At 44.5% G+C, this 19352-nt stretch overlaps 1 protein-coding gene across 10 annotated transcripts in view; it reads right to left on the reverse strand.

Annotated features, from left to right (window-relative positions):
• FRMD4A (FERM domain containing 4A) overlaps positions 1 to 19352 on the reverse strand; it is a 208531-nt gene that overhangs the window by 54965 nt on the left and 134214 nt on the right. For all 10 annotated transcript variants that reach the window (XR_004779106.2, XM_035549545.2, XM_035549542.2 and 7 more), the window contains exons 6-10: positions 17460 to 17516; positions 14817 to 14839; positions 7440 to 7523; positions 620 to 685; positions 356 to 413 (exon numbers count right to left, since the gene is read on the reverse strand). Coding sequence is in view for 9 of the 10 variants with exons in the window: in XM_035549545.2 (XP_035405438.1) it covers positions 356 to 413; positions 620 to 685; positions 7440 to 7523; positions 14817 to 14839; positions 17460 to 17516 (288 nt within the window). In the remaining variant the exon portion in view is untranslated. The remainder of the gene's footprint in view (positions 1 to 355; positions 414 to 619; positions 686 to 7439; positions 7524 to 14816; positions 14840 to 17459; positions 17517 to 19352) is intronic.

The following is a 19352-nucleotide window of genomic DNA, read 5'->3' on the forward strand; positions in this document are numbered from 1 at the left end:
GTGGAACTACGAAAAGGAGTAAAACACTGAGTCTGCCAGCAAAGTGGCTGCTGGTCCCTTTGGTGCTGGTTCACTGGCATCACCAGAGCTTGCTGTTGCTTGTGAGCTGAACATCTCTAGCACAACAGAAAGACTGTGAGAGTTTTATCTTGAAGAACAGGATTTTCCTCTTGGGAGCTATATTTACCAAACATTCGCTACTCAGTTGAAATAAGTTTATCCTACTACAGGAAGTGAAACAAGTCTTTAGCAATAGCGTATTGTACTCTGAAAGCAGGATGGTTATTTGCACCTCTCCCCCTTCCTCTCCGAAGTCAGTTTAATTCAATAAATAAACCTCATTTGTAGCACGTACCTTTACTGCGTAATAATGCACTCCATATGTTGGGAGGGATTCTACAATGCTCATGTAACTGCAAAACAACACATAAGAGAATAACGTGTCTGAGAAGCTGAGAGAATGATCTGAAAAGAAGTGCTTAAATAAGAAGTATATAACTACTTAAAAAATAAAGCATTAGATGAGATGGGAGGCATAGTCACATATTGGTTTTACAGGCCAGTGTATATATTTCCTGATAAAACAAAGGCCACCACAAGTCACTTTTATTTCACTTACTTTACAATTGCTTGACCTCTTGTCTGACCATTTAGTTTCTTGTAATGTTCAATGACTCGGTCCTCACTGGAAAAGAAGAAATTAGAAATTATATTTGATGGCAGTGTCATGACTAAGAAGCATGCCCAAAGGTGAAGAGGTATTTCTGTTAACACAGCTACCAACTGAGGGAATCAAAAGATGCCAAGCAAAACTGCTAGATGATGGATCCTGATGTCACTCAGGGAAAACAAGGGGGACTCACAGACTGAGAATAAAACTGCATTGCTAAGCATTCGTTTTCTGGAAGAACCTTTTTTTACTCACAACCTCCGTATCTATTTGTACACACTCCACACCCTCTCCACTTTACTCTCCTTATCTACAGATGGTGCCTACAACGTTGCAGAGCATGGCAAACAGATGTTTGCTTCTCAGGCTTAGCTTTACCCTAGCTGGTGCCACTTCTTTCCAAGCCCACCAAGTTCTCTTAGTGAGCAAAGCTTTCTGAAATTGGTGGCCACTAACAGCCCTAAGCTTCACAGATTAATCCTCACTGCAACAGCACAAAACCATGTACAGGAGCACTAGTGCACTAGTGGAAGTACTCTTGGAGCCATCTCCCTCAGCAAGGAGTTAAACTCCCAACGTACACGGAGGCAATGTCTGTGGCAGGGAATGTGTCCAAGCCACTCAAAGTTGGGTCCCTTTACTGTTTAAGTATTGATGTGCCGTTGCATATTTTTGGTTATATTAACTTGCATTCCCTCAGGCAACACTTGGCCATGTGCTGGCAGTTAGCATGGGCCAGGGCCCATTCCCAGTGCTGCTTTGGAGACTAAGAGAGTTTCATGGTACAGAAGGAGGGTGTTCTGTGCCAGTGGAGAACAGTTCTACGTGTGTTTGATAAATGCATACATTCACCTCTACACAGCAGAGATGCAACACCCAAGAGTAGGTCAGCATGACCCAGATGACAGAGGCATCTCTATGCTCACCTTTAAGGAATCTCATTCCTGTTCTCTGGTGAATGAGCACAGAACCAGAGCGATTCGATGCTTTCAATCATGTGTCAGCAAGGTCACAGCATGGCAAAGCATAAGCCAAGGTTCTCCTTGCAAAGGTTCATGGTTCTCTCTTTTGATTTTAATAGCATTCTGCTTGATCTACAGCCATGCAACTCATCACAGCCTACAGGCTTGGTACTTTCAGGCTGCTCTGACTTTGTTTCTTATTTCCAGCAATGTAATGCCCACAGGACCAGCTCTGCTCATTGGCATGGCAGAATGCCCAAGTCCTCATTTCTAAACCCAATCTCTTGCTCCTCATCTTGTAACTCCAAGAACAAGGAGTCTGCTGAGTCTCCCAGAGGTACATTACAAAACTTACTAGGGCAAGAGGAAGGAAACCTGAACTGCCTGTATGTCACCTTTCTGCCCTCCCCACCTGGCACTGCACGAGCTTCCAGTGGCACCAGGTGGCTAGCTAATGCCATCATGCTGCGTGTGGTTTGGGCCATCGTGAACGAGCATTGCTCCCTCCCTGCATTTTCTAGGTCTAGATGGACCCTTAAGGGCAACCACATGGTTGTCCAAGATGTGGTAATCCTTCCCCAGGCAGAACTGAAGCTGTTTTTGCTGTTAGAATCTCTGCTAGAAAGATGCTCCCCTGAGCCCAGACACCAGCCATAATGCCCTCAGTGATGTCAGAGGCAGAGGCCACTCAGCGCCTGCTGTGACTTCACGCACAGGATGCTCAGTTCTGTGATGGCACAGGGAGGACATTGTGCCCTGTGACACGATATGATGCTCTGTGCACAGATGGCACGGGAGCTGAGGACTGAGAGTCTGTCCCTGGTAATGCAGGGGAGAAGGCAGAGGAACAGCAACTCCAGTGTAGACAGCACAGGATGATTCAGAGCAGACCCTCAGAATAATTTTAATGCTTAGAAAATATCCGTAAGGAAATTCAACAGCTATGAAACCATATCCAGCCCACTGATCTGAGCAAGTTCCACAGATGTTATGGGCGTGCACAAGAAGGCAGAACCCAGCTCTCCTGCTACGATTATCATAAACAGGATTACTTTTGGAGAAGTAACTGAATTACATGAGTGTTCAGTACTGGAAGATCTCCAAACCCCATCATTTTTAATAAAAAAGATGGACAGAGAGGGCTTACAGCCCTTTGAAATTACCTCTTAAACCCACAATTACATGTGGATGCAATTCCTCTCTGTCTCAGACAGGAACAAACCAGGAGTGACTTCTCAGAAACCAGTGGAGTTTCTCCAGCAGAAAACAGTCTTAGCTTTGGTTTCTGTTCTGTGCATTTTATGGTGCAGATCAAGCTCTCATATTGGTGCCGTTCAAGGAGTGGATAGGTGCACCTGCCTGCTGGTTACCTCATGTGATTCTGGATGGGCTCTGCTTTCCCACAGATGATTATTATTATAAGGTACTGGGTATGTTCCTAAACCATACTCCTCTGGTAGGAAAGACAGTTGATGGCTTATTTCCTTCAAAGAATAGATTGGATGTCAGGGAGCCCTCCTGAACAGCTGGATGAATAAAATTATGTTCACAAACCATCCTAAAAGATGTGGGATAGTCCAGACTCTGTTTCCCTAAAGAAATACAGGCAACACTCCCTATGCCTCCACTGCCCTGTTGGGATACTGCTGATGTTCCTTTCTGCTGTGTAATGTTTTGAGGTCTACAGGTGCTAAATGCTAGATGAGCATTATTCTCATTTCTACTTTCTTTTGGACAATAAATAAATAAAATAAAGCCTGAATTATCAATTAAGGCATGAATATGGGAACATACTGCCTCTCACCTTTCTATAGCACTGAGCTAGTCCCATTGTGGGGAAAAAAACGGGTGCTCCAGAGCACCATCCGTGCAATGGACGGGAAGAGGTTGTTGTTGCTTCTCCCCACTGACAGTAAAGGGAGCAGAGGGCCCCTAGTTGAGCTGGAGACGGTCTACACTGGAGAAATGTTCATGCTCAGATGAATCCCACCCTAGCTGCCTGACAGTCGCTCCTCAAATAGTTCTTTGGGCTCCTTTTTCATCCCCGCAGCCCTGTGCAAGGACGATCGTGCAGTCCAGAGGTCACTTTCTGCCTCCAGCTCTGCGGTGGAGGGGCAAGCCCAGCATGTGCCAGGGAAAACAAGGAAAATCATTCACGGGTCAGAACAGAGCATTAACAGAGCTTACAGACCTTCTCCCCTATCATTTCAGCTGTTCATCTCCGAGCAGCTGCCGTGCTGCTATTGACAGCTGGGAGAGAGCTGGGACGCTGCCTGGACCACCAGCTGATGTCTCCTCCTGCCCAGCTCTGGCTGGTTGCTGTGCCAGCGACACAGAAACTCATTCATAGCTAATGGGGAGACATGGGGGAGGCTGGAGCACTACTGCCTGTTTATCAGTTCATAAAACGTTCCCCCCCGAGCTCCGAAAATTAATTCTTGGATGATATCTTGCAGCAGATAACTCTGATAAAGATATTAAGAACTAGCAACAAATCCCTTCTGTCCCAGCAGCCTACAGAACTGGACAGCAGACAATTTGCAAGCAAATGCAGGGCCAGAGTTTCTTATCACCAGATCCAGTTTTTCTAAGGTATTTGCTTCTCCCCTCTCTTCTCAGCACATTGAGCTGTTTTAAATAGCTATCAACTCATCGCTGCACCTTACTGTGATTCTGTTTCCAACCTGATTTTTCTATTTTGATGATATTCTCAAACTTACAATATCTCTATTTGCAATGATTTGTGCAGCCAAATACTGCCCCACTGAATCCAGCAGAGCATCTCTTGAGCCAGTGGGATCAAGAGGATGATCAGAGCCTGTGGTCTGTATTGTATAAGAGAAACTTGTGATTTCCAGTTGATATTTTCAGTGTTAGATTTTCTGGGAATGCTGATGCTTAAGGTTGCTAAAAACAAGTTTGCACTCAGTCTGTTGGAAGCCAGGAGAAGTCTGGCTTCCCCCTGGTTAGCTGAAAATCCAATTCTAGCATCCACTTTTGTGCCATCGTCTCTGCTCTTGTGTTCTTGCTGGCAATTTAGTACTGAGCTGGCTTGCTTGGGAGGATCTGGATTGAGATAAAATGCAATGACAATAGCTGCAAAGGAGCACTGTGAACTAACACACTTACTAAAGATTTTCTCCAGTCTCACCGTGACTAGTTTTGCATCTAAAATAATAAATACTGTGAGCTGTTTCCACGCATGGGCAAGAGAAATCAAAACTCAGGGCCTCAGTTCCTGGACTGTGTGGGAGGACCAGAAGCTCAGCTTTCATTTACAAGTAAAACAAAAAAAGCCACCCTTCTTGCTTCAATCAGCGATGCTATGGAGACGCTTGAGAACAAGATGTGTAACTGATTCGTCTTAAGCTACAGAGAGCTGGAAACAGCAACTCCATGCTACACAAATTACAGCCTTCATCTTTGTTGTGATGCCTGCAAATCTCCAAGGAGAGGTTACAGTGGAAAGGCCTGCAGCAAGGGTGGGCAACCTGGAGACTCCATGGGGGAGGAGCTGGGGGCCACAGACTGTCTCCCTTCAGACCTCACTGCAGCGAAGAGTCCAGGACTCATCCTGCTGGTCTTACTACACTTGATAGGAGCAACGGGTGATGCTTTTTCATGGTGTGACAGAAATGGTATATTACTTCATGAAGATCTAGGACAGTTAGCTTACTAAAGGTATCATAGTATCTATCCGAACATCCATATCATCACCTCTTAGTCCATTTCAGACAATTTTTTGACGCAGTTGTAAATACAGTATAGGGTTCTTTTGTAGGTTTGTTTTAAACTAGAACAATTATGTGTCCCACCTCTGATATTTTAAATGTTCCTTTCTGGAGCTGGAAATTCACTTGCTCTTGCTTTGTCCTAATACTGAAGAACTGGAGCATAAAACTAATTGCACATAGAAAGGGACAGGATAAAATTTGTATCCGGTATTCAATCTGTGTGAGATGCAAATGAGAAGGGATACGGTAGCTACATTTTTTAAAATTTTGCCCTCTTAGATCACCGAAGTTTGAGCTTTTTGTCTGATTCACCAGCAGCCTCTTCTTGTGAGCGTTCAGCATTTCAGGGGTTGTTTATGAAAAAGCCACCATTAAAAAATAATGAGCTACTAGTATATAAAAGCTCTCTGTGACCTGGCCACTGAAGTGAAATCACAAGGGAGTCACAGGACTGTAGCCACTGCTTTTATTACCCCGTTGGAAACAGCCAGCTTCCCAACCTGCGACCTGTTCTCAGTCACAAGGGAACTCCCCCAGAATTAAGTACAGCTGCAAGAAGTGCTGTATCCTGTGTATAACCGTAAACACTTGCATCCTGAGCATAAGGTTTTCACGTGGCTCTTCTTGCTCCAGGTGACGCAACGTTGCCCAAACCGAAGGAGGGGACAGAGGCAGTCCCAGACCTCACTGGGGTTTCCCAGCAGAAGTCTCTAACATAAATGTTCTGACTAACTCTTGCTGACAGTGGGGGCAGACACGTCCTGACGGGCAGATGGAGCCTCACAAGGCGCCTGGGTTGTCATCCCTTTCCTGTATACAGATGCTATCACAGGCAACTGAAATAAAGACTCCGTGGGCACTTTAGTAAGACCTCACTCCGTGTCGCTGCTGAAGGGTCAGGTTTGCCTTCTTCCCTGTCCATGGCTTGTTGTTCCCACTGCTCCTCTTGTGGTGGCCTTTAGCTTTTGAGCTATTTGCCTGTCAGTCAGACCAGGCCACAGACCCGGCTGGAAATGGACTAGTTTTTAATATGTTTGTGATCCAGCGAAGAATTAGATTGTGAAAAAATGAAGGAGATGCTTGAAAGAGGGAGATCATTCTGCCTCCAGACTGTGGTGATCCACATCTTTTGTATAAATGTCCCTAATCTCAGCCTGGGACTCTGACTGTCTCCTGATGTGCTCAGAAGATGTAAGGACCTCACAGACTGGTTTGTCTGTGGCTCGACACTAGGTACAGCTAAGTCTGGTATTGTAGCCATGCTATGAAAAGTGAATGGACTTCCTGGCAAAGTAAGAACTGAACTGTTTTCCCCTGCCATCCTCAGATTACCAAGATGCAGGAATTAAAAAAGGAGCAGATAAAGAAGGTCACTCCCCCCCTCAGGCTCATAGCCTAATGCTTTAAAGACAAACATGAAAGGGGAACAAACAGAGAAATCAAGTGAAAGCATCTCCCTGTTAATGAAGAGTGTTTCCCCAAATTCTTTCCTATTTGCACAGATAAAAGGGCTGGGCGGGGTGGTACAGAAGCTGTCTGTGGGGCATACAGAACTTAATTATGGCCTTTCTCCTACCCTGCATTCTATTTTCAGTGCAATAAAAACTAAAGTTACAAGGCTCTACCTCTGACCATCACCTAGTTCACATAAGAGGAGGAATACGTTCCTTTTAGTTCAGCTGTGCCACACAGAAAGGACTTGCAAGGTGAACCTCAGTCCCTCAAAACCAATGCAGAACAGTGCAAAACATCGACATTTCAAACTGTGGTCACACTTTCTTTGGACAGACATAAAGTGCAGGAAAAGGGAATGGCACATTAGGTCCCCTGATTTCATTTTGCATGCTTACAGTGAATTTTCTGGCCAGGCATTACGGCAGACATTTGGCACATGAGGAAACTGAGGCCCAGGGTGGTAGATTTACGTGGGCTGAATCACACGATGAGTTGGTGTCAGACCCAGAGCTAGGAGATGGGAATTCCTGCATCCCATCTTCACCCTCAGGTCACTAATTGCCATAGCTAGGACCTGGATGAGACACTGCAAAGCTGCTCAACAGAGTGATACGTTACCAGTAAGCAAGGGAAGGATGCTCCTTCAGCGCTGGTGTTGGAAGGGCTGGCAGCTTCTTTAATTCATTCCTTACAACTTCATTGCTGAAAGAGAGTTCAAAAGGAGGATCAGGCTACAAGAAAACAACCACAATATTTGATATGACCTGACCTAGCTGGCAGGCTGCTACAGCTCTACATCTGTTCCTCCTTAACAAAAAGCAATGGGGTTTCCTTTCTCTTCTCTCTTTATTTGTTTTATGGCAGACCAGTTAACTTTTCCCTCTATTATCAAAACTGGAGAGAAGCTGTCCCAGATGGTTATGTTGAAGCATTTCCTACCAGTGACTCTGGACACACTAGTCACCATGTCACATTGCGTTGAGTGGAGTCCAACACGCTCACATAGGGAAAAGAATAAGGGGAAGACAAAAAAGAAGAGATGCTTTCAGCTACAGAAAAACACCCTTCTTTAATGCCTACAACCTGCTGCAAAAAGTAATGATTTGCTTTCTTAGCATCACAGGTTGCTCTTAGCCTCTTGCCCCAAGGAACTGGCCTTTGCACGACGTCTTCACTGATAAGGCTCCAGCTTGAATATAAGTCCTGCTACACAAAACCCTTCATTCTCCTCCCTGAAATCTCCAGTGACCGCTCCGGCCAGCTGGAGCAGCATAACTGCACACCAGTGAGCAGGGAAAGCTCGTGAAATGGCAGGCAGATTCTCACAGATGAAATTAAACCGTGGGGTTTTCTCCTAGAGGTCCAAAATGCCTCCCCTTCCACTTACAAACACACGTGGTATTGTGAACACACGAAAAAAAGTCCCTCAAAGTTTTGGGAAGGAAAGCAGTGCTGTTGTTACTTTTAAAATCTTAGAAATACACAGCCAAGAGGGACAGACAGGACACTGAGGATTGCCAAAGAACTAGTATTTATTGGCTAACTTCTCAATAGCAGGTTTTTTCTGCCTTCTTGCACCCTGCCCTTTATTCTGCAAAAAAAGCGTGGCTGTCCTGGGGCTGCAGAGGCAGATACCTCTTCCAGAGCTCCAGATTTCCCAGCCCACCGGCTTCTCCTGTAGGGCAGCAGGGCCATTAAACAGGCAGACAGGTAGTCTCGGCATCTCCAGCTGCAGACCAGACTTCCTGCCAGGACTGCCTGAGCATTAGAGGCTCAAAGAGTCCTGGGACGTCGTCCTGAGCTTTGTTCTGGTCTCTGGGACAGTCTGTGAGATGGCTCGTAGAGATACGGTGCTGCCTCAGTTGTAAATACCTTCCCGCAGCATTTCTCCATTGGCACATCCCAGCAGCAGGCTCTGCCTGAGACCTCAGTGGGGCTGCCTTAATCGGAGTTTGCAGGTTAATTGCTAGGTTGAGCCATAGGGTGGACCACTAACATAAATCCTGGACTAGATATTTTGGGGATGCCTACAAGCATTTATTATCATGGGACCTCCCTGACAGTCAAGTCAGTAGTTTTAAAACAGGACCATATCTTCCAGTCAAAACAAATCTACGACAGAGATGCCCAAGTATCAATCAGACTCAAATTTTGCAGTGTTTGAAGACCCACTCCTGCCTAAATCTCACGGTCAGCTGAACATCAGATCTTCCTTTGTAAGTGCAAACGCTCAAAAACTACTCCGATGTTTCCTTCCACGGCAGGTAAACATCTGCACAAGTCTGAACAAGAAGCTGCTCTGCTCCACGTTATCTGCTGATCTGGCCACTCTGCTCCGTGGTTGACAGCCCAGAAAGCAAGCTGCTGCTGTTTACCGAGTTTGCAGGATCTGCTCAGAGACATCTCCACAGCATGTACATACTCAGCTCCTATGGATTTTTTTTTGACATTATGAAAGAAACTGAAAAAAAAAAAAAACCACGGAAAAAAAAAAAAAAAGCCAGAACAACTGGAGCACAAGCAGCGGTCCCCACCCTCAAGTGAAGACTTTCTGAGGTTGGTTTCTCATAGAAGGAAGTTGAGAAACTTCCAAAACTTTTCTGGGAAGACAGGGAGCAATTTCCAAACAGGGGCTTTCTGAGCCCAGACAACTGTCAAGTAGGACGAGATTAGCGGTGACTAACTATCTCGGAGAGGCTGGGAAAAAGCCTGAACCAGCAACGGCTCCCATGAAAGAAAGAGCTAATACCAGTCAGCTCCTTCTTCTCTGCCAGGGAGGAACAAAGCTTGCACAGCGATAAAAATAAGTCTTTAAAAAATCAGATGAAAAGTCCTTCTTAGTGATGCTGTTGGATGGGATCGGTATTTCTGCTCGGTACCTAGAAAGTACCATAAAGGTGGTGCCTCAACTTCAAAGGGTCAAATGCATTTCAGGTAATCACTTCCAGGAACAAAAAGGTATTTCATGCCCTGGTCCATATATTCACTGAGCTTCTGGAAAGAGTTGCCTCGAGACAAAAGAATTTAGGCTCCCAAAAGGATGTCAAATCAAACAGAAGGAAAAAACTAATGACTAACATTGCATTTAACCGGTGACCAGGAGGTCACCTTCCCTTTGGCTCCTTTTAAAACACCAAAGTCCTTCATTTTTAAAATGTTCCCAGTAGGATTACAGATGGTTTCCTACTTACTGCCTTTCCCACTCTTCTAGTGAAATATCTCGGTGTGTTTATTTTATTACTGTATTTAGAAAGTGTTTAATCCTGTCACTTGTGTTGCATTTATTTTCTGAAGTGTCTAGTCTACCTCCAGGGTTGGTATATATGGAAGGGTGCTTTTAAGGCAGATTTATTAATACAAAGGGTAAAAAGCTCCAAACACACTTTCTCCGTGTCCTCCAGACCACTTCAATCCTGCACTATGGTGGAAATTATTTAAAAGACTGAGTAACAATGTGAAAAGTGAACTGGGAAAGCCATCTGCGTGGGATCCTGGATGCTAGTTAGCCATCCAGAAATAGGGTTTGACTGGCTGGAGAATGGACCTCGAAAACAGCAACTCCTGAGTTCTGGTCTTAGTTCTGGCACTGCCTGTTTAATGAGTCTTGGCCACGTAAATCAGTCTCCACATCGCAGTATTTCTGTCTACACTCAAGGGTAAAGGCTTACCTAGCCATAAGCATTTTGTGAAAAACGTTTTTTTTTTTTGTTTTTGTTTTGTTTTTTCAAACTCTCCACAAAAATTTTAAGCAAGATTGCATATGTAGCTATGGCTCAGGAGATCCATGCGCGTGTAATAACAATGATCAGTAACAAAACAAAACTGCAGGTGAAAGCTCTCAACACTTCTCGGCACGGCAATTAATCCAGCTGAATGAAGGAGGAAATGCAGAGTCAGAAATTCTCCGAATAAACGGTACCATTTGAGAGACAGTGGTTAGGATTTCCTCCACGTGGAAGAGTGCAGACTGGGTTTTGTAACCCCTTAATAAATTTTAACTGGTTAAGTGTCACGTGGCTGCACAGAAAGAAAAGAGCTTGAACCTACATTAGGTTACCATCTGCCGAAATGCTGAAATTATTACGAAATTCTACTTAACAGCAAACTGGCTGTTGGCTTTCCTCCCTTGTTATTTGGTAGTTTGCTGGGAGATAACTTGGAGTTGAATCGAAATGTTGAATATTGTTTAACTGGAGGAAATGCAGAAATGATGGCCTAGAAGAACTAGCTGCAATATTTCAGGATTTTCTTTTATTTAGATTCCCCCTTCCCAATCTGAGGGACAAATGATTGATATATGTTATTTCCAGCTGCCTTGACACAGCGGCAGTTTAAGGCTGAGAAGCTGGAATCTCAACTTTTAAAACCAATGTTGGCATGAGTTTCCCAAAGATTTTAGTCAACATCAGACTGGCTTCTAAAGCCGGTAGGATTAATTACGGGCGAAAATCTCAACAGCAATATGCGATGCCCCACTCCCAAATAAGCCAGAGCACCAGTTTCCTTCCTCTTTGTAGGCCTAAAGAGGGTCACACCTATAGGATTTACATTTGTCTAAAGAAATGAAACTTGAAACTGCCTTTTGTCCGCCAACCAAGTGTGACTCGGTTCCCACTGACAAACAATAGCAGCTTGGGCAATAGCCTTTATATCTGTTTGCAGGATAATAACTCAGGAGCTTTACACAGGTAAATCCCGTTTCCTTGAAGTCCAAGTTTTTGTAACCAATAACAAAAAGCACAGATCAAATCTTACGCGTCTTGTTTAACCTGAGAATCAGCTGAAGGGGGTTACCTGATAGTCCTCAATGCAGTGATATGTACCCGACTAAATGTAAAAATGTTGCAGTCTTGGCAGCTGAGGCATTTGGGGGGGTCTTAAATAATGTGAAAACCTTTCTCTGTCAATGCAGAGGACTAGAAACTTCTCAAGGAGAATAACTTTTTATTTTAAAATCTTGCTCAGCTCAAGTTCTGCCTAAATCTTTATCAACTCAGAGATGCTCCCTTTGCACAAACCTGCTAGTGAAACACTGAGTTAGGCCAGGCCACTTACACCCAGCACTGGGAAATGCTTGTCTGAGTTCATCTAAAAACGTTCAGGATCTCAGGGTTTCTGATGGATTTAGTTTTGAAATGAAACACATGTAAGAAATGTAAAAATATTTAGTCAAACTGTTTGCTATAGAGGCCAAATTGATCTGTCTGGGCTCTTGCGGTATCAAGATAGATAGGGGTGATGCAGGCTGTGTGCTCTCCAGGTTTCCCAAACAGCCATTGAGACTTTTCAACAGTACTTTTCTAGATCCGGGCCAAAGAGAAACTCGCAGTTGCACAGGCCATAAATCTGATGGTGGCAGCAGACAACACAGGTGTGGAAATCTGCAGTCTGCATTCCAAGCATGTAACCCTGTAGAATGAACTTTTTTTTCCTCCAAAAACAAAGCAGGAGTTCAGGAGTTCAGCCTTCATGCAACATGCGCTGCCATGAACGATCTCTAAATCTCAGCAGCAAGGCATTCCCGATTGCAGTGCTCCTCCGTTTCAAGCAGCAGACAGTTCCATTACAAACAACATTTCAACAACAACTAACTTCAGGCGTTGAAGCCAACTTCAGTCCTACGAGAAGCCAGTCCATATGTCTCCAGCTGCAGTTCCTCTTGCTGGCCCCAGGCTCGGTTCGCCTCTCAGACTTTGCACTGCTGATACGAACAACCACACGTCTCAATGGACAAAGTCTTGACCACAGTGACCTCATGTTGACTCCGGTAGCACCTGGACCTCACCCAGCACATAAACCTCTGTCAGTACACATTACAGGGGAGACACTGGACAGGCATCCCCAGAGATGCTAAGTTTGCTCCTACAACATAGACGGTCATGAAACAGAATTATAGAACATCCTGAGTTGGAAGGGATCCACAAGGATCATTGAGTCCAACTCCTGGCTCCACACAGGACCGCCCAAAAATCAGGCCATGTGTCTGAGAGCGGTGTCCAAACGCTCCTTGAACTCCAGCAGGCTCGGTGCCATGACCACTGCCCTGGGGAACCTGCTCCAGTGCCTGACGCCCTCCCAGTGAGAAAACTTCTCCTGATGTGCAATCTGAACCTCAGGGTAGGATTGTTCATCGTTCCTCCAAGAAGAGGCTTTAAACTCCATTAATGTGGCAGACTGCTTTGCCTCCAAAACCCATTTATAAGATAAGATCCCTGGCATTGTCAGCAAGTTGTTATTATGACAGCATTTCTCTGCTTGCCTTGGCCATAAGAATTCCCCCTTTCACTGAAAACCTTTGAGATCCACAGGTGAAAAGGAGTAAAAGCTAACTGTTTTAATGGTGATGGTGATGATCAGCACACCAGCGTGGAGGAAGCAGTTAATACCATGTGTTGTGGCATCTCCTGTGCTCTCAAGGCAATGCACTTTGATAAACTAAACCATTCCTTTTACAAGGGGCAACAAAGATGCATGCTTTCCACTGGCTATTTCTACTTCAGGTCTGGAAAGAGATAAATGAAAATAAAATGTCCTCTCAGTCCTATTATTTCAGCCATCTAACCGATTCCTTTCTGTACTGAGGTTCGTAGCCTGAACATACACAGTTTGGGTGTGTTTTTATCATGTCCAAGTTATTCTGAGAAACTTAAAATATTTTTCCTCCTAGCAAAACCAATGGAAGATGTGGTTTATCACAGATTTGAGCAGAACAGATTCGGCCCAGCTCTTCTGGGCTGAGCGTGTGGCAGTGCGTAGAAAACCACACTGAAAAGTAAAAGAGCCATGTGTACTGCAGTGTTCCCTATCTAAACACTGCTGATAACTGAGTTATTTAAAACTGGATGGAACTGAAAGATGAAGCAAGATTGGGCTTGCGCTTCTGTGGTCAGACGCATGTCAGGATTTTGCGAGTTCATTAAGGTTCTGGGAAAAGATAAGGCGGGATTTTAAACTTCCTTTTTAGCAAGGGTTACGTTATGTCATCTCAGATTCCACGATGAACAGGCAATATTTGCAATCCCTTTTCACTGATTTGTCTGCATTTCAGTGGGCTATAAGTCCCAGTTCACCACAAGATGGGACTTTATTTTTATCTGATCAGTGTGTTATTCACAATCTTCTGTGTGTGTGCAGAGTACCGTGACACTCCTCCCAGCGTATCTCAATGCTGACAAAAAAAGATACCTCTTCAGGATCATCTGGCAATCAGCCTCACTGCCTATTCACTGGTGTTTTTTTTTCCTCTGAAACCAACTTCAGTGGATATTGTGGTCTTCCAGCTGCACTCAGTTTTAGGTCAGCAAAAAATAATATATGGAATAATGATATATGCGAAATGCTTAGCACAGACAGTTGTCCTAGGCTTCAGGATGAGGAACTTTCATGTTTCTCACATGTGGCATCAAACAGCCATCTGACCTTTGGGTGCTACTAATGCATAACTGACAAATGTTGTCAACTTGAATGAAAACTCGTAGGCATTTCATTAATAGTCCCCTGAAACACCAACCACAGTCACCTCTTTGAATATCTTACAGCACTTCTAAAGATTTGGATGAAGGGATAGCAGAAGTTATTTAAATTTAAATTTAGAAGTCATTTAAATTCTGATTTTGAGAACTCAGTCCAAATTCAAGCTGAAATATCAATTAGTGATGGAATTTTAATGTTGTCCCTGGCTAGATCTGCGATATAACAGTGATTGTAGAGTCATTTCCTCAGTAATTTCCTTCTGAAGACTAGCCTATTTCCTGAACTTCGTAGGCATATAAAGAGATTTGTCAACAAAACAGACACAAACAATGCTGTTTGCAAGGGCATGGTCTGGTCAAAGGCTGTGTTTTGTGAAGAAATGATTTAAGGAAATACAACGTCTATGCTGGCGAAGCATTCCTGTTGCTACACACCTACAACTCAGTCACATCACTCACACGGCGATTTCACCAGATTCATAACCACAACACACAACGACAGAAAACTTTTAAGGTCACCTACCTTGAAAAATCTCCCTTTGCTTCCTGCAAAATGAGGGATAAAAATAAGTAAGTCATCAAAAATAGAAAAAAAAAGAAAAAGAAAAAAGAAAACTACTGTTCAAGATTTTCCATTTGCAAAATTCATTTAGCAGCAATTTCCTGTTGTAACTGACTCCTTATGTATTTTCTGGAACCAGTCTCTACTGTCAAGTGCCATGCCACATGTGGTGAGCTGGTTAGATTAACAAACAAAGGGTTTGCCTAATACAGTGGACAAATGATTCCTCATCCTGCTGGTGAATACCCAAGAAGCTACAGGAAATAATGCTAGTAAATAAGTAATTACTTTGGTCAACATGGATGCTATATTACTAGAAGATCTCTGAAGTCTCAGTGGTTTTGCAGCCCCTGGGAAACCCCGACTCTTTTTACAAGTAGTCTGGCTATTTCCTATCAAGCAGATTTTCAGAAAGCTTGCTCTCAGTTTTCAAGGGGATGCAAAACTCAGGATTCCCTAACTCCTTGCTGGGTGTTTGGGGGAGTATTTAGCTCTCTTACTTAAATATATAGATATTTCTATTAGATTACAGCCTGATGTAAGGGTTGGGTGATGTTTTACTCCAATAGTTAGATCAGTATCTCAGTCTTACTGGGTATCTGGCAAACCCTCAAAACCTCGTGAGCTCCCTCTTTAATATACGTTTTGCATTTTCCATGGGCAATATACATTTCATATGAAATATGTTAAGCATCTTACTTGCTGACAGCTACACACAAAGCGTAGTGCAATACTGTACTTTGTAACTGGTCAGTAATGGAATTTCTGCAGTGAGGGAGTTTCCACTGCCAAGAGGACTGAGTTTTGCATTCAGGTTTTGTATATCCACCCGCAAAACCTGTCAGCCCATGTTCAGTGGTGCTGCAGTCCTCAGGCTGGGGTAAAATTCAGAGCTTTGGTGGTACTTTAATTTGTTCTGGTACCACAACAATTTGAAATAAGGCTGCACTTGATTTCTGACAGTCCTTTAGTATCTTCCCATCTCCCTCTGAGTGAACTGAAGGGCAGACAAGCTCTCCTGTGGTTCATAGGAAGGAATCCTTGAACATATCATAATTATAGTACAGCACAGAGAAAAAAACAAAGGATATGCCCTGGCCTGCACAGGGATGAGCATACTGAATTCAAAAACAATTTTGTAGGGTAGATTCTCCATACTTCAGGCCTTTGACCTAAATGCTGCAGTGAGGAGTAAGACAAAATGATGTATGATCCATCTTGTTTTGCAGGGATCCCGTCACAAACACGGGCTGTAGTAATTTCTGGTTACAGCCAGCAGGGGTGTGGCTTGTTTGGACTGTTTTCATGAAGTTACACATCAAACTACTACAGGAATACCCGTAACATCCTGTGTTTGTGATGAGAAACAATCGCAGCAGCAAGGGTTACAGCGGCAGATCTGGATCTGGGCGGACAATTACTAAGCGCTCAAGTTATTCATTAGGATGAGCAGACAATAGATTCATAACCCTATTGCTGCTTCTCACAATAAGCTTGTTGTTTGATGTCTATTCCCCCAACAGCCAATATGCAATTTCTGTAATGTGCTTTTAATTGAGTCCCCCGTCCTGACTCTCTCGCTCCATTTTTGTCACATAAAATGATCTTAATGAAGATTCAAATCCCTACTCATTAATTGCTTCCGTAACACGAAAGTGCTATGGAAGTGCAAAGCGTTATTTATTAGTGCAGTCTGATGAGGTGCCTTGTCTGCTTACATGGATCCGCACAGCTTCACGCTGATGGGAAAAAATTTAAAATCTACACTAAGAAAGGGGAACAAGAATCATCTGACAATTATGTCTGATCTGTTCCCACAGCCATGCTCATAAATGTGATCTTTCATTAAAACCCCCCACCTCCGCTACTCTGAAAAGGTTCCTCTTTGTGAAGCAGATATTTACCAAACCCTGCTGGTAACTCGCTCTCTGACCCTTCCCCTCTTCCTGAAGAGGGAAATGCAAAGATAATATTTGTTTCTGGAGAAGTGTTTTTGGAAAATCTTTAAGCCCTTCTGCCCACGCTGGAAAATACAGACAGTTGTATATACATAAGGTTATGGAGATCATCAGAGGGAGGAGTTCCACTGGGAAAACAAATGCAGCTGAAGTCAGTGGAGAGGAACCCACTGGATACAGATTTCACCCAGGAATCTCATTCATCACTTAGATTTTCTCAGGCTTTACATCATATCCCAGGGTGGTGGCTGTCTGTGTTAACACAGCATAATATGCATTTATGTAAGCAAAATGCTGGGCAGTGGCATCTGCTTCACATGTGGGGTGTTCTGGTTTGAGAGCCTTCTGTACCTATTTTGTGTTGGTATAAATGATGGAAAAGCTGTGTAAAGACAACTTTCACAGCTCATCTGCTGAAAAGTCTTTAAGTCTTGAGGTCGACCTCACTGCAAACCTGTCAGGAGCTGAAGGTTGCATGCATCCAAACCTCAGTCACACAGAGTAATCTCCCCTTTGGTTCACAGGGACTCTGAGACTCCTGTACTTTGGGGAGTCCCCATGCTTCTGTACAGCCATTTTGGATTCTACAAGTCAAAAGACTCAATGCACACGAGGAAGCATCAAGCAAGAGAAGGCTGGTGCTTACCTGCAAGATGTAGGCAGCTAGTTCAAACACCACTTCACTGTCAACCTCGATGAGTTCCTTGAAGGGTGAAGAAAACAAAAAAGAAGAAGAGAGCTCAGTGAGTTTGAGTTCCTACAAGAACGTGCATCTCCTACTGCAAGGTGAAGCATGTGGTGCCAGTTTTCTCCCCTGGCCAGGCTTCAAAGCAGTGATCCTGGAGACCAAAGTGAAGCTGAACCTGCTCACTCTTATGCAGAGAAAGACAAATATTCAGTGTGATTGCCTGGAAAATGAAGCATAGCTGGATGTGGCATGAAGGGATTCCTTGGGAGGAGGAAGGAGAAAGCAGGTGGAAGGGGGAGGATCAGGGTCATTTTTATTTTCATGTATCATTTAGTGAAAGGTAGTCTGGGGAATACGTTTTGTTCTCCCCCAAATACCACCTGTGTGTTGTGTCAAAGCCCTTGCAGAACTTCTCTGGCCCTTGTCCACTGTAAGCTCACAGAAAAAAAAAGCCATATTGCCTCTAACAGGATGGGAGCTCTGGTTTCAGCCCCTTCATGCCATGAGCACAGGGGCTGGAGTTGCTTTGAGAATGACCCATGAAAGCAAATCTTTTGGCAGATCTTCACTCTATAGGATCTGGCCCCTGACGAAAGTAATCTTGGAGGGTCAGGTGAAATTGTGAGCATTTTGCTTGGACACCAGAGTCACAAGGACACCGATGGCCCTATCTGATCCCTTCAGGGTTCTTCTGCTGTGTGGTCTGTGTACTGCTTCATCTAAACGTGTGGGATGCAGACACCAAAAATGCTTGGGATGGGAGGCAGGAGCATTGATCCCATGGCCAAGTGTGCTCTTCCCAAGTCTCTGGTCCCAACCAATGTCAGCTTTTGGGAAGATAGTGAGCTTTCACTTGGATAATGCTTAGACATCAATTATGCAACTAGGTCTCCGATGTGGCCACATACACTGGGTCCCTGCTCAGCTTCTTCCTGTGGTGGATTTTCTGTTGTATTTATTTAAACTGCTGTTTTTAATATTTTATTTCATCTGGCAAGAAGTGAGTTATCTAAACATAGATCACGGCTGTGATCCGTGCTCCAGCCAAGTCAGGGCCGCACCTCATTTACAAGCCACAATCGCGTTGGTTCGTCTCTGGCAAAATCAAAAACAAAGAGAACAAAACAGAGGATAAGATCCAGGTGTCCTTGGCTTCCACCGGTGCCAGCTTTTTAAAATAAGCACTCCCCTCACCTCCTGCACGATGACTCCCTGGGGAGTGAAGCTCAGCTCTGCTACAGGCGATTAACACACCTTCCCCAGCTCAGCTAAACCGTGATTCACACAGGCACCTGCACTACCGTGTGCGTGTGCCAAGGGAAGCAGCCGGTGCATGATACAGATGCAGACGGGGCCAGGCTGGGGCATTTGGGCATGTCCCACAGCACGGGGCGATGCAGAGAACCAGAGTGCCTGATCTTCCACTCTCCTTGATGCACCGGGCATCGCGGGGATGAACCAGCCCCTGCAACCACATGTTGATGTTGTGGCAAGTCTGTACTAGTAGGTAGAGTGGGCCAGGGCCCATTCTCTGGCCCTAAGGGTACACAGCACAGTAAACCTCATGACTAAACACTTTTCTTCCCTCCCCCAGTCCCAAACAGAGTTAGCTTAAGTACATTGCCTCTCAGGAACAGGTGCTCGTGCCTGGACAATGCCCCAGCAATGCCCGGGTCAGGGCTAGTTGGCACCCATACCAGAGAGTGTTTTCAATTAAACACCATGACTGGTAGAGGGACAGCGTCCAACGCCAAGCCCTGCCTGTTTGGTAGTACAAATGTGGCTTGGCCTTTCTGGGCAACATTGGCTGTGCTGGCCCCATGCAAGGGTTTGGGTATGTGGGTCAATTGC

This window comes from Cygnus atratus, chromosome 1 (genome assembly GCF_013377495.2).
Source record: "Cygnus atratus isolate AKBS03 ecotype Queensland, Australia chromosome 1, CAtr_DNAZoo_HiC_assembly, whole genome shotgun sequence".
Lineage (NCBI taxonomy): Eukaryota > Metazoa > Chordata > Aves > Anseriformes > Anatidae > Cygnus > Cygnus atratus.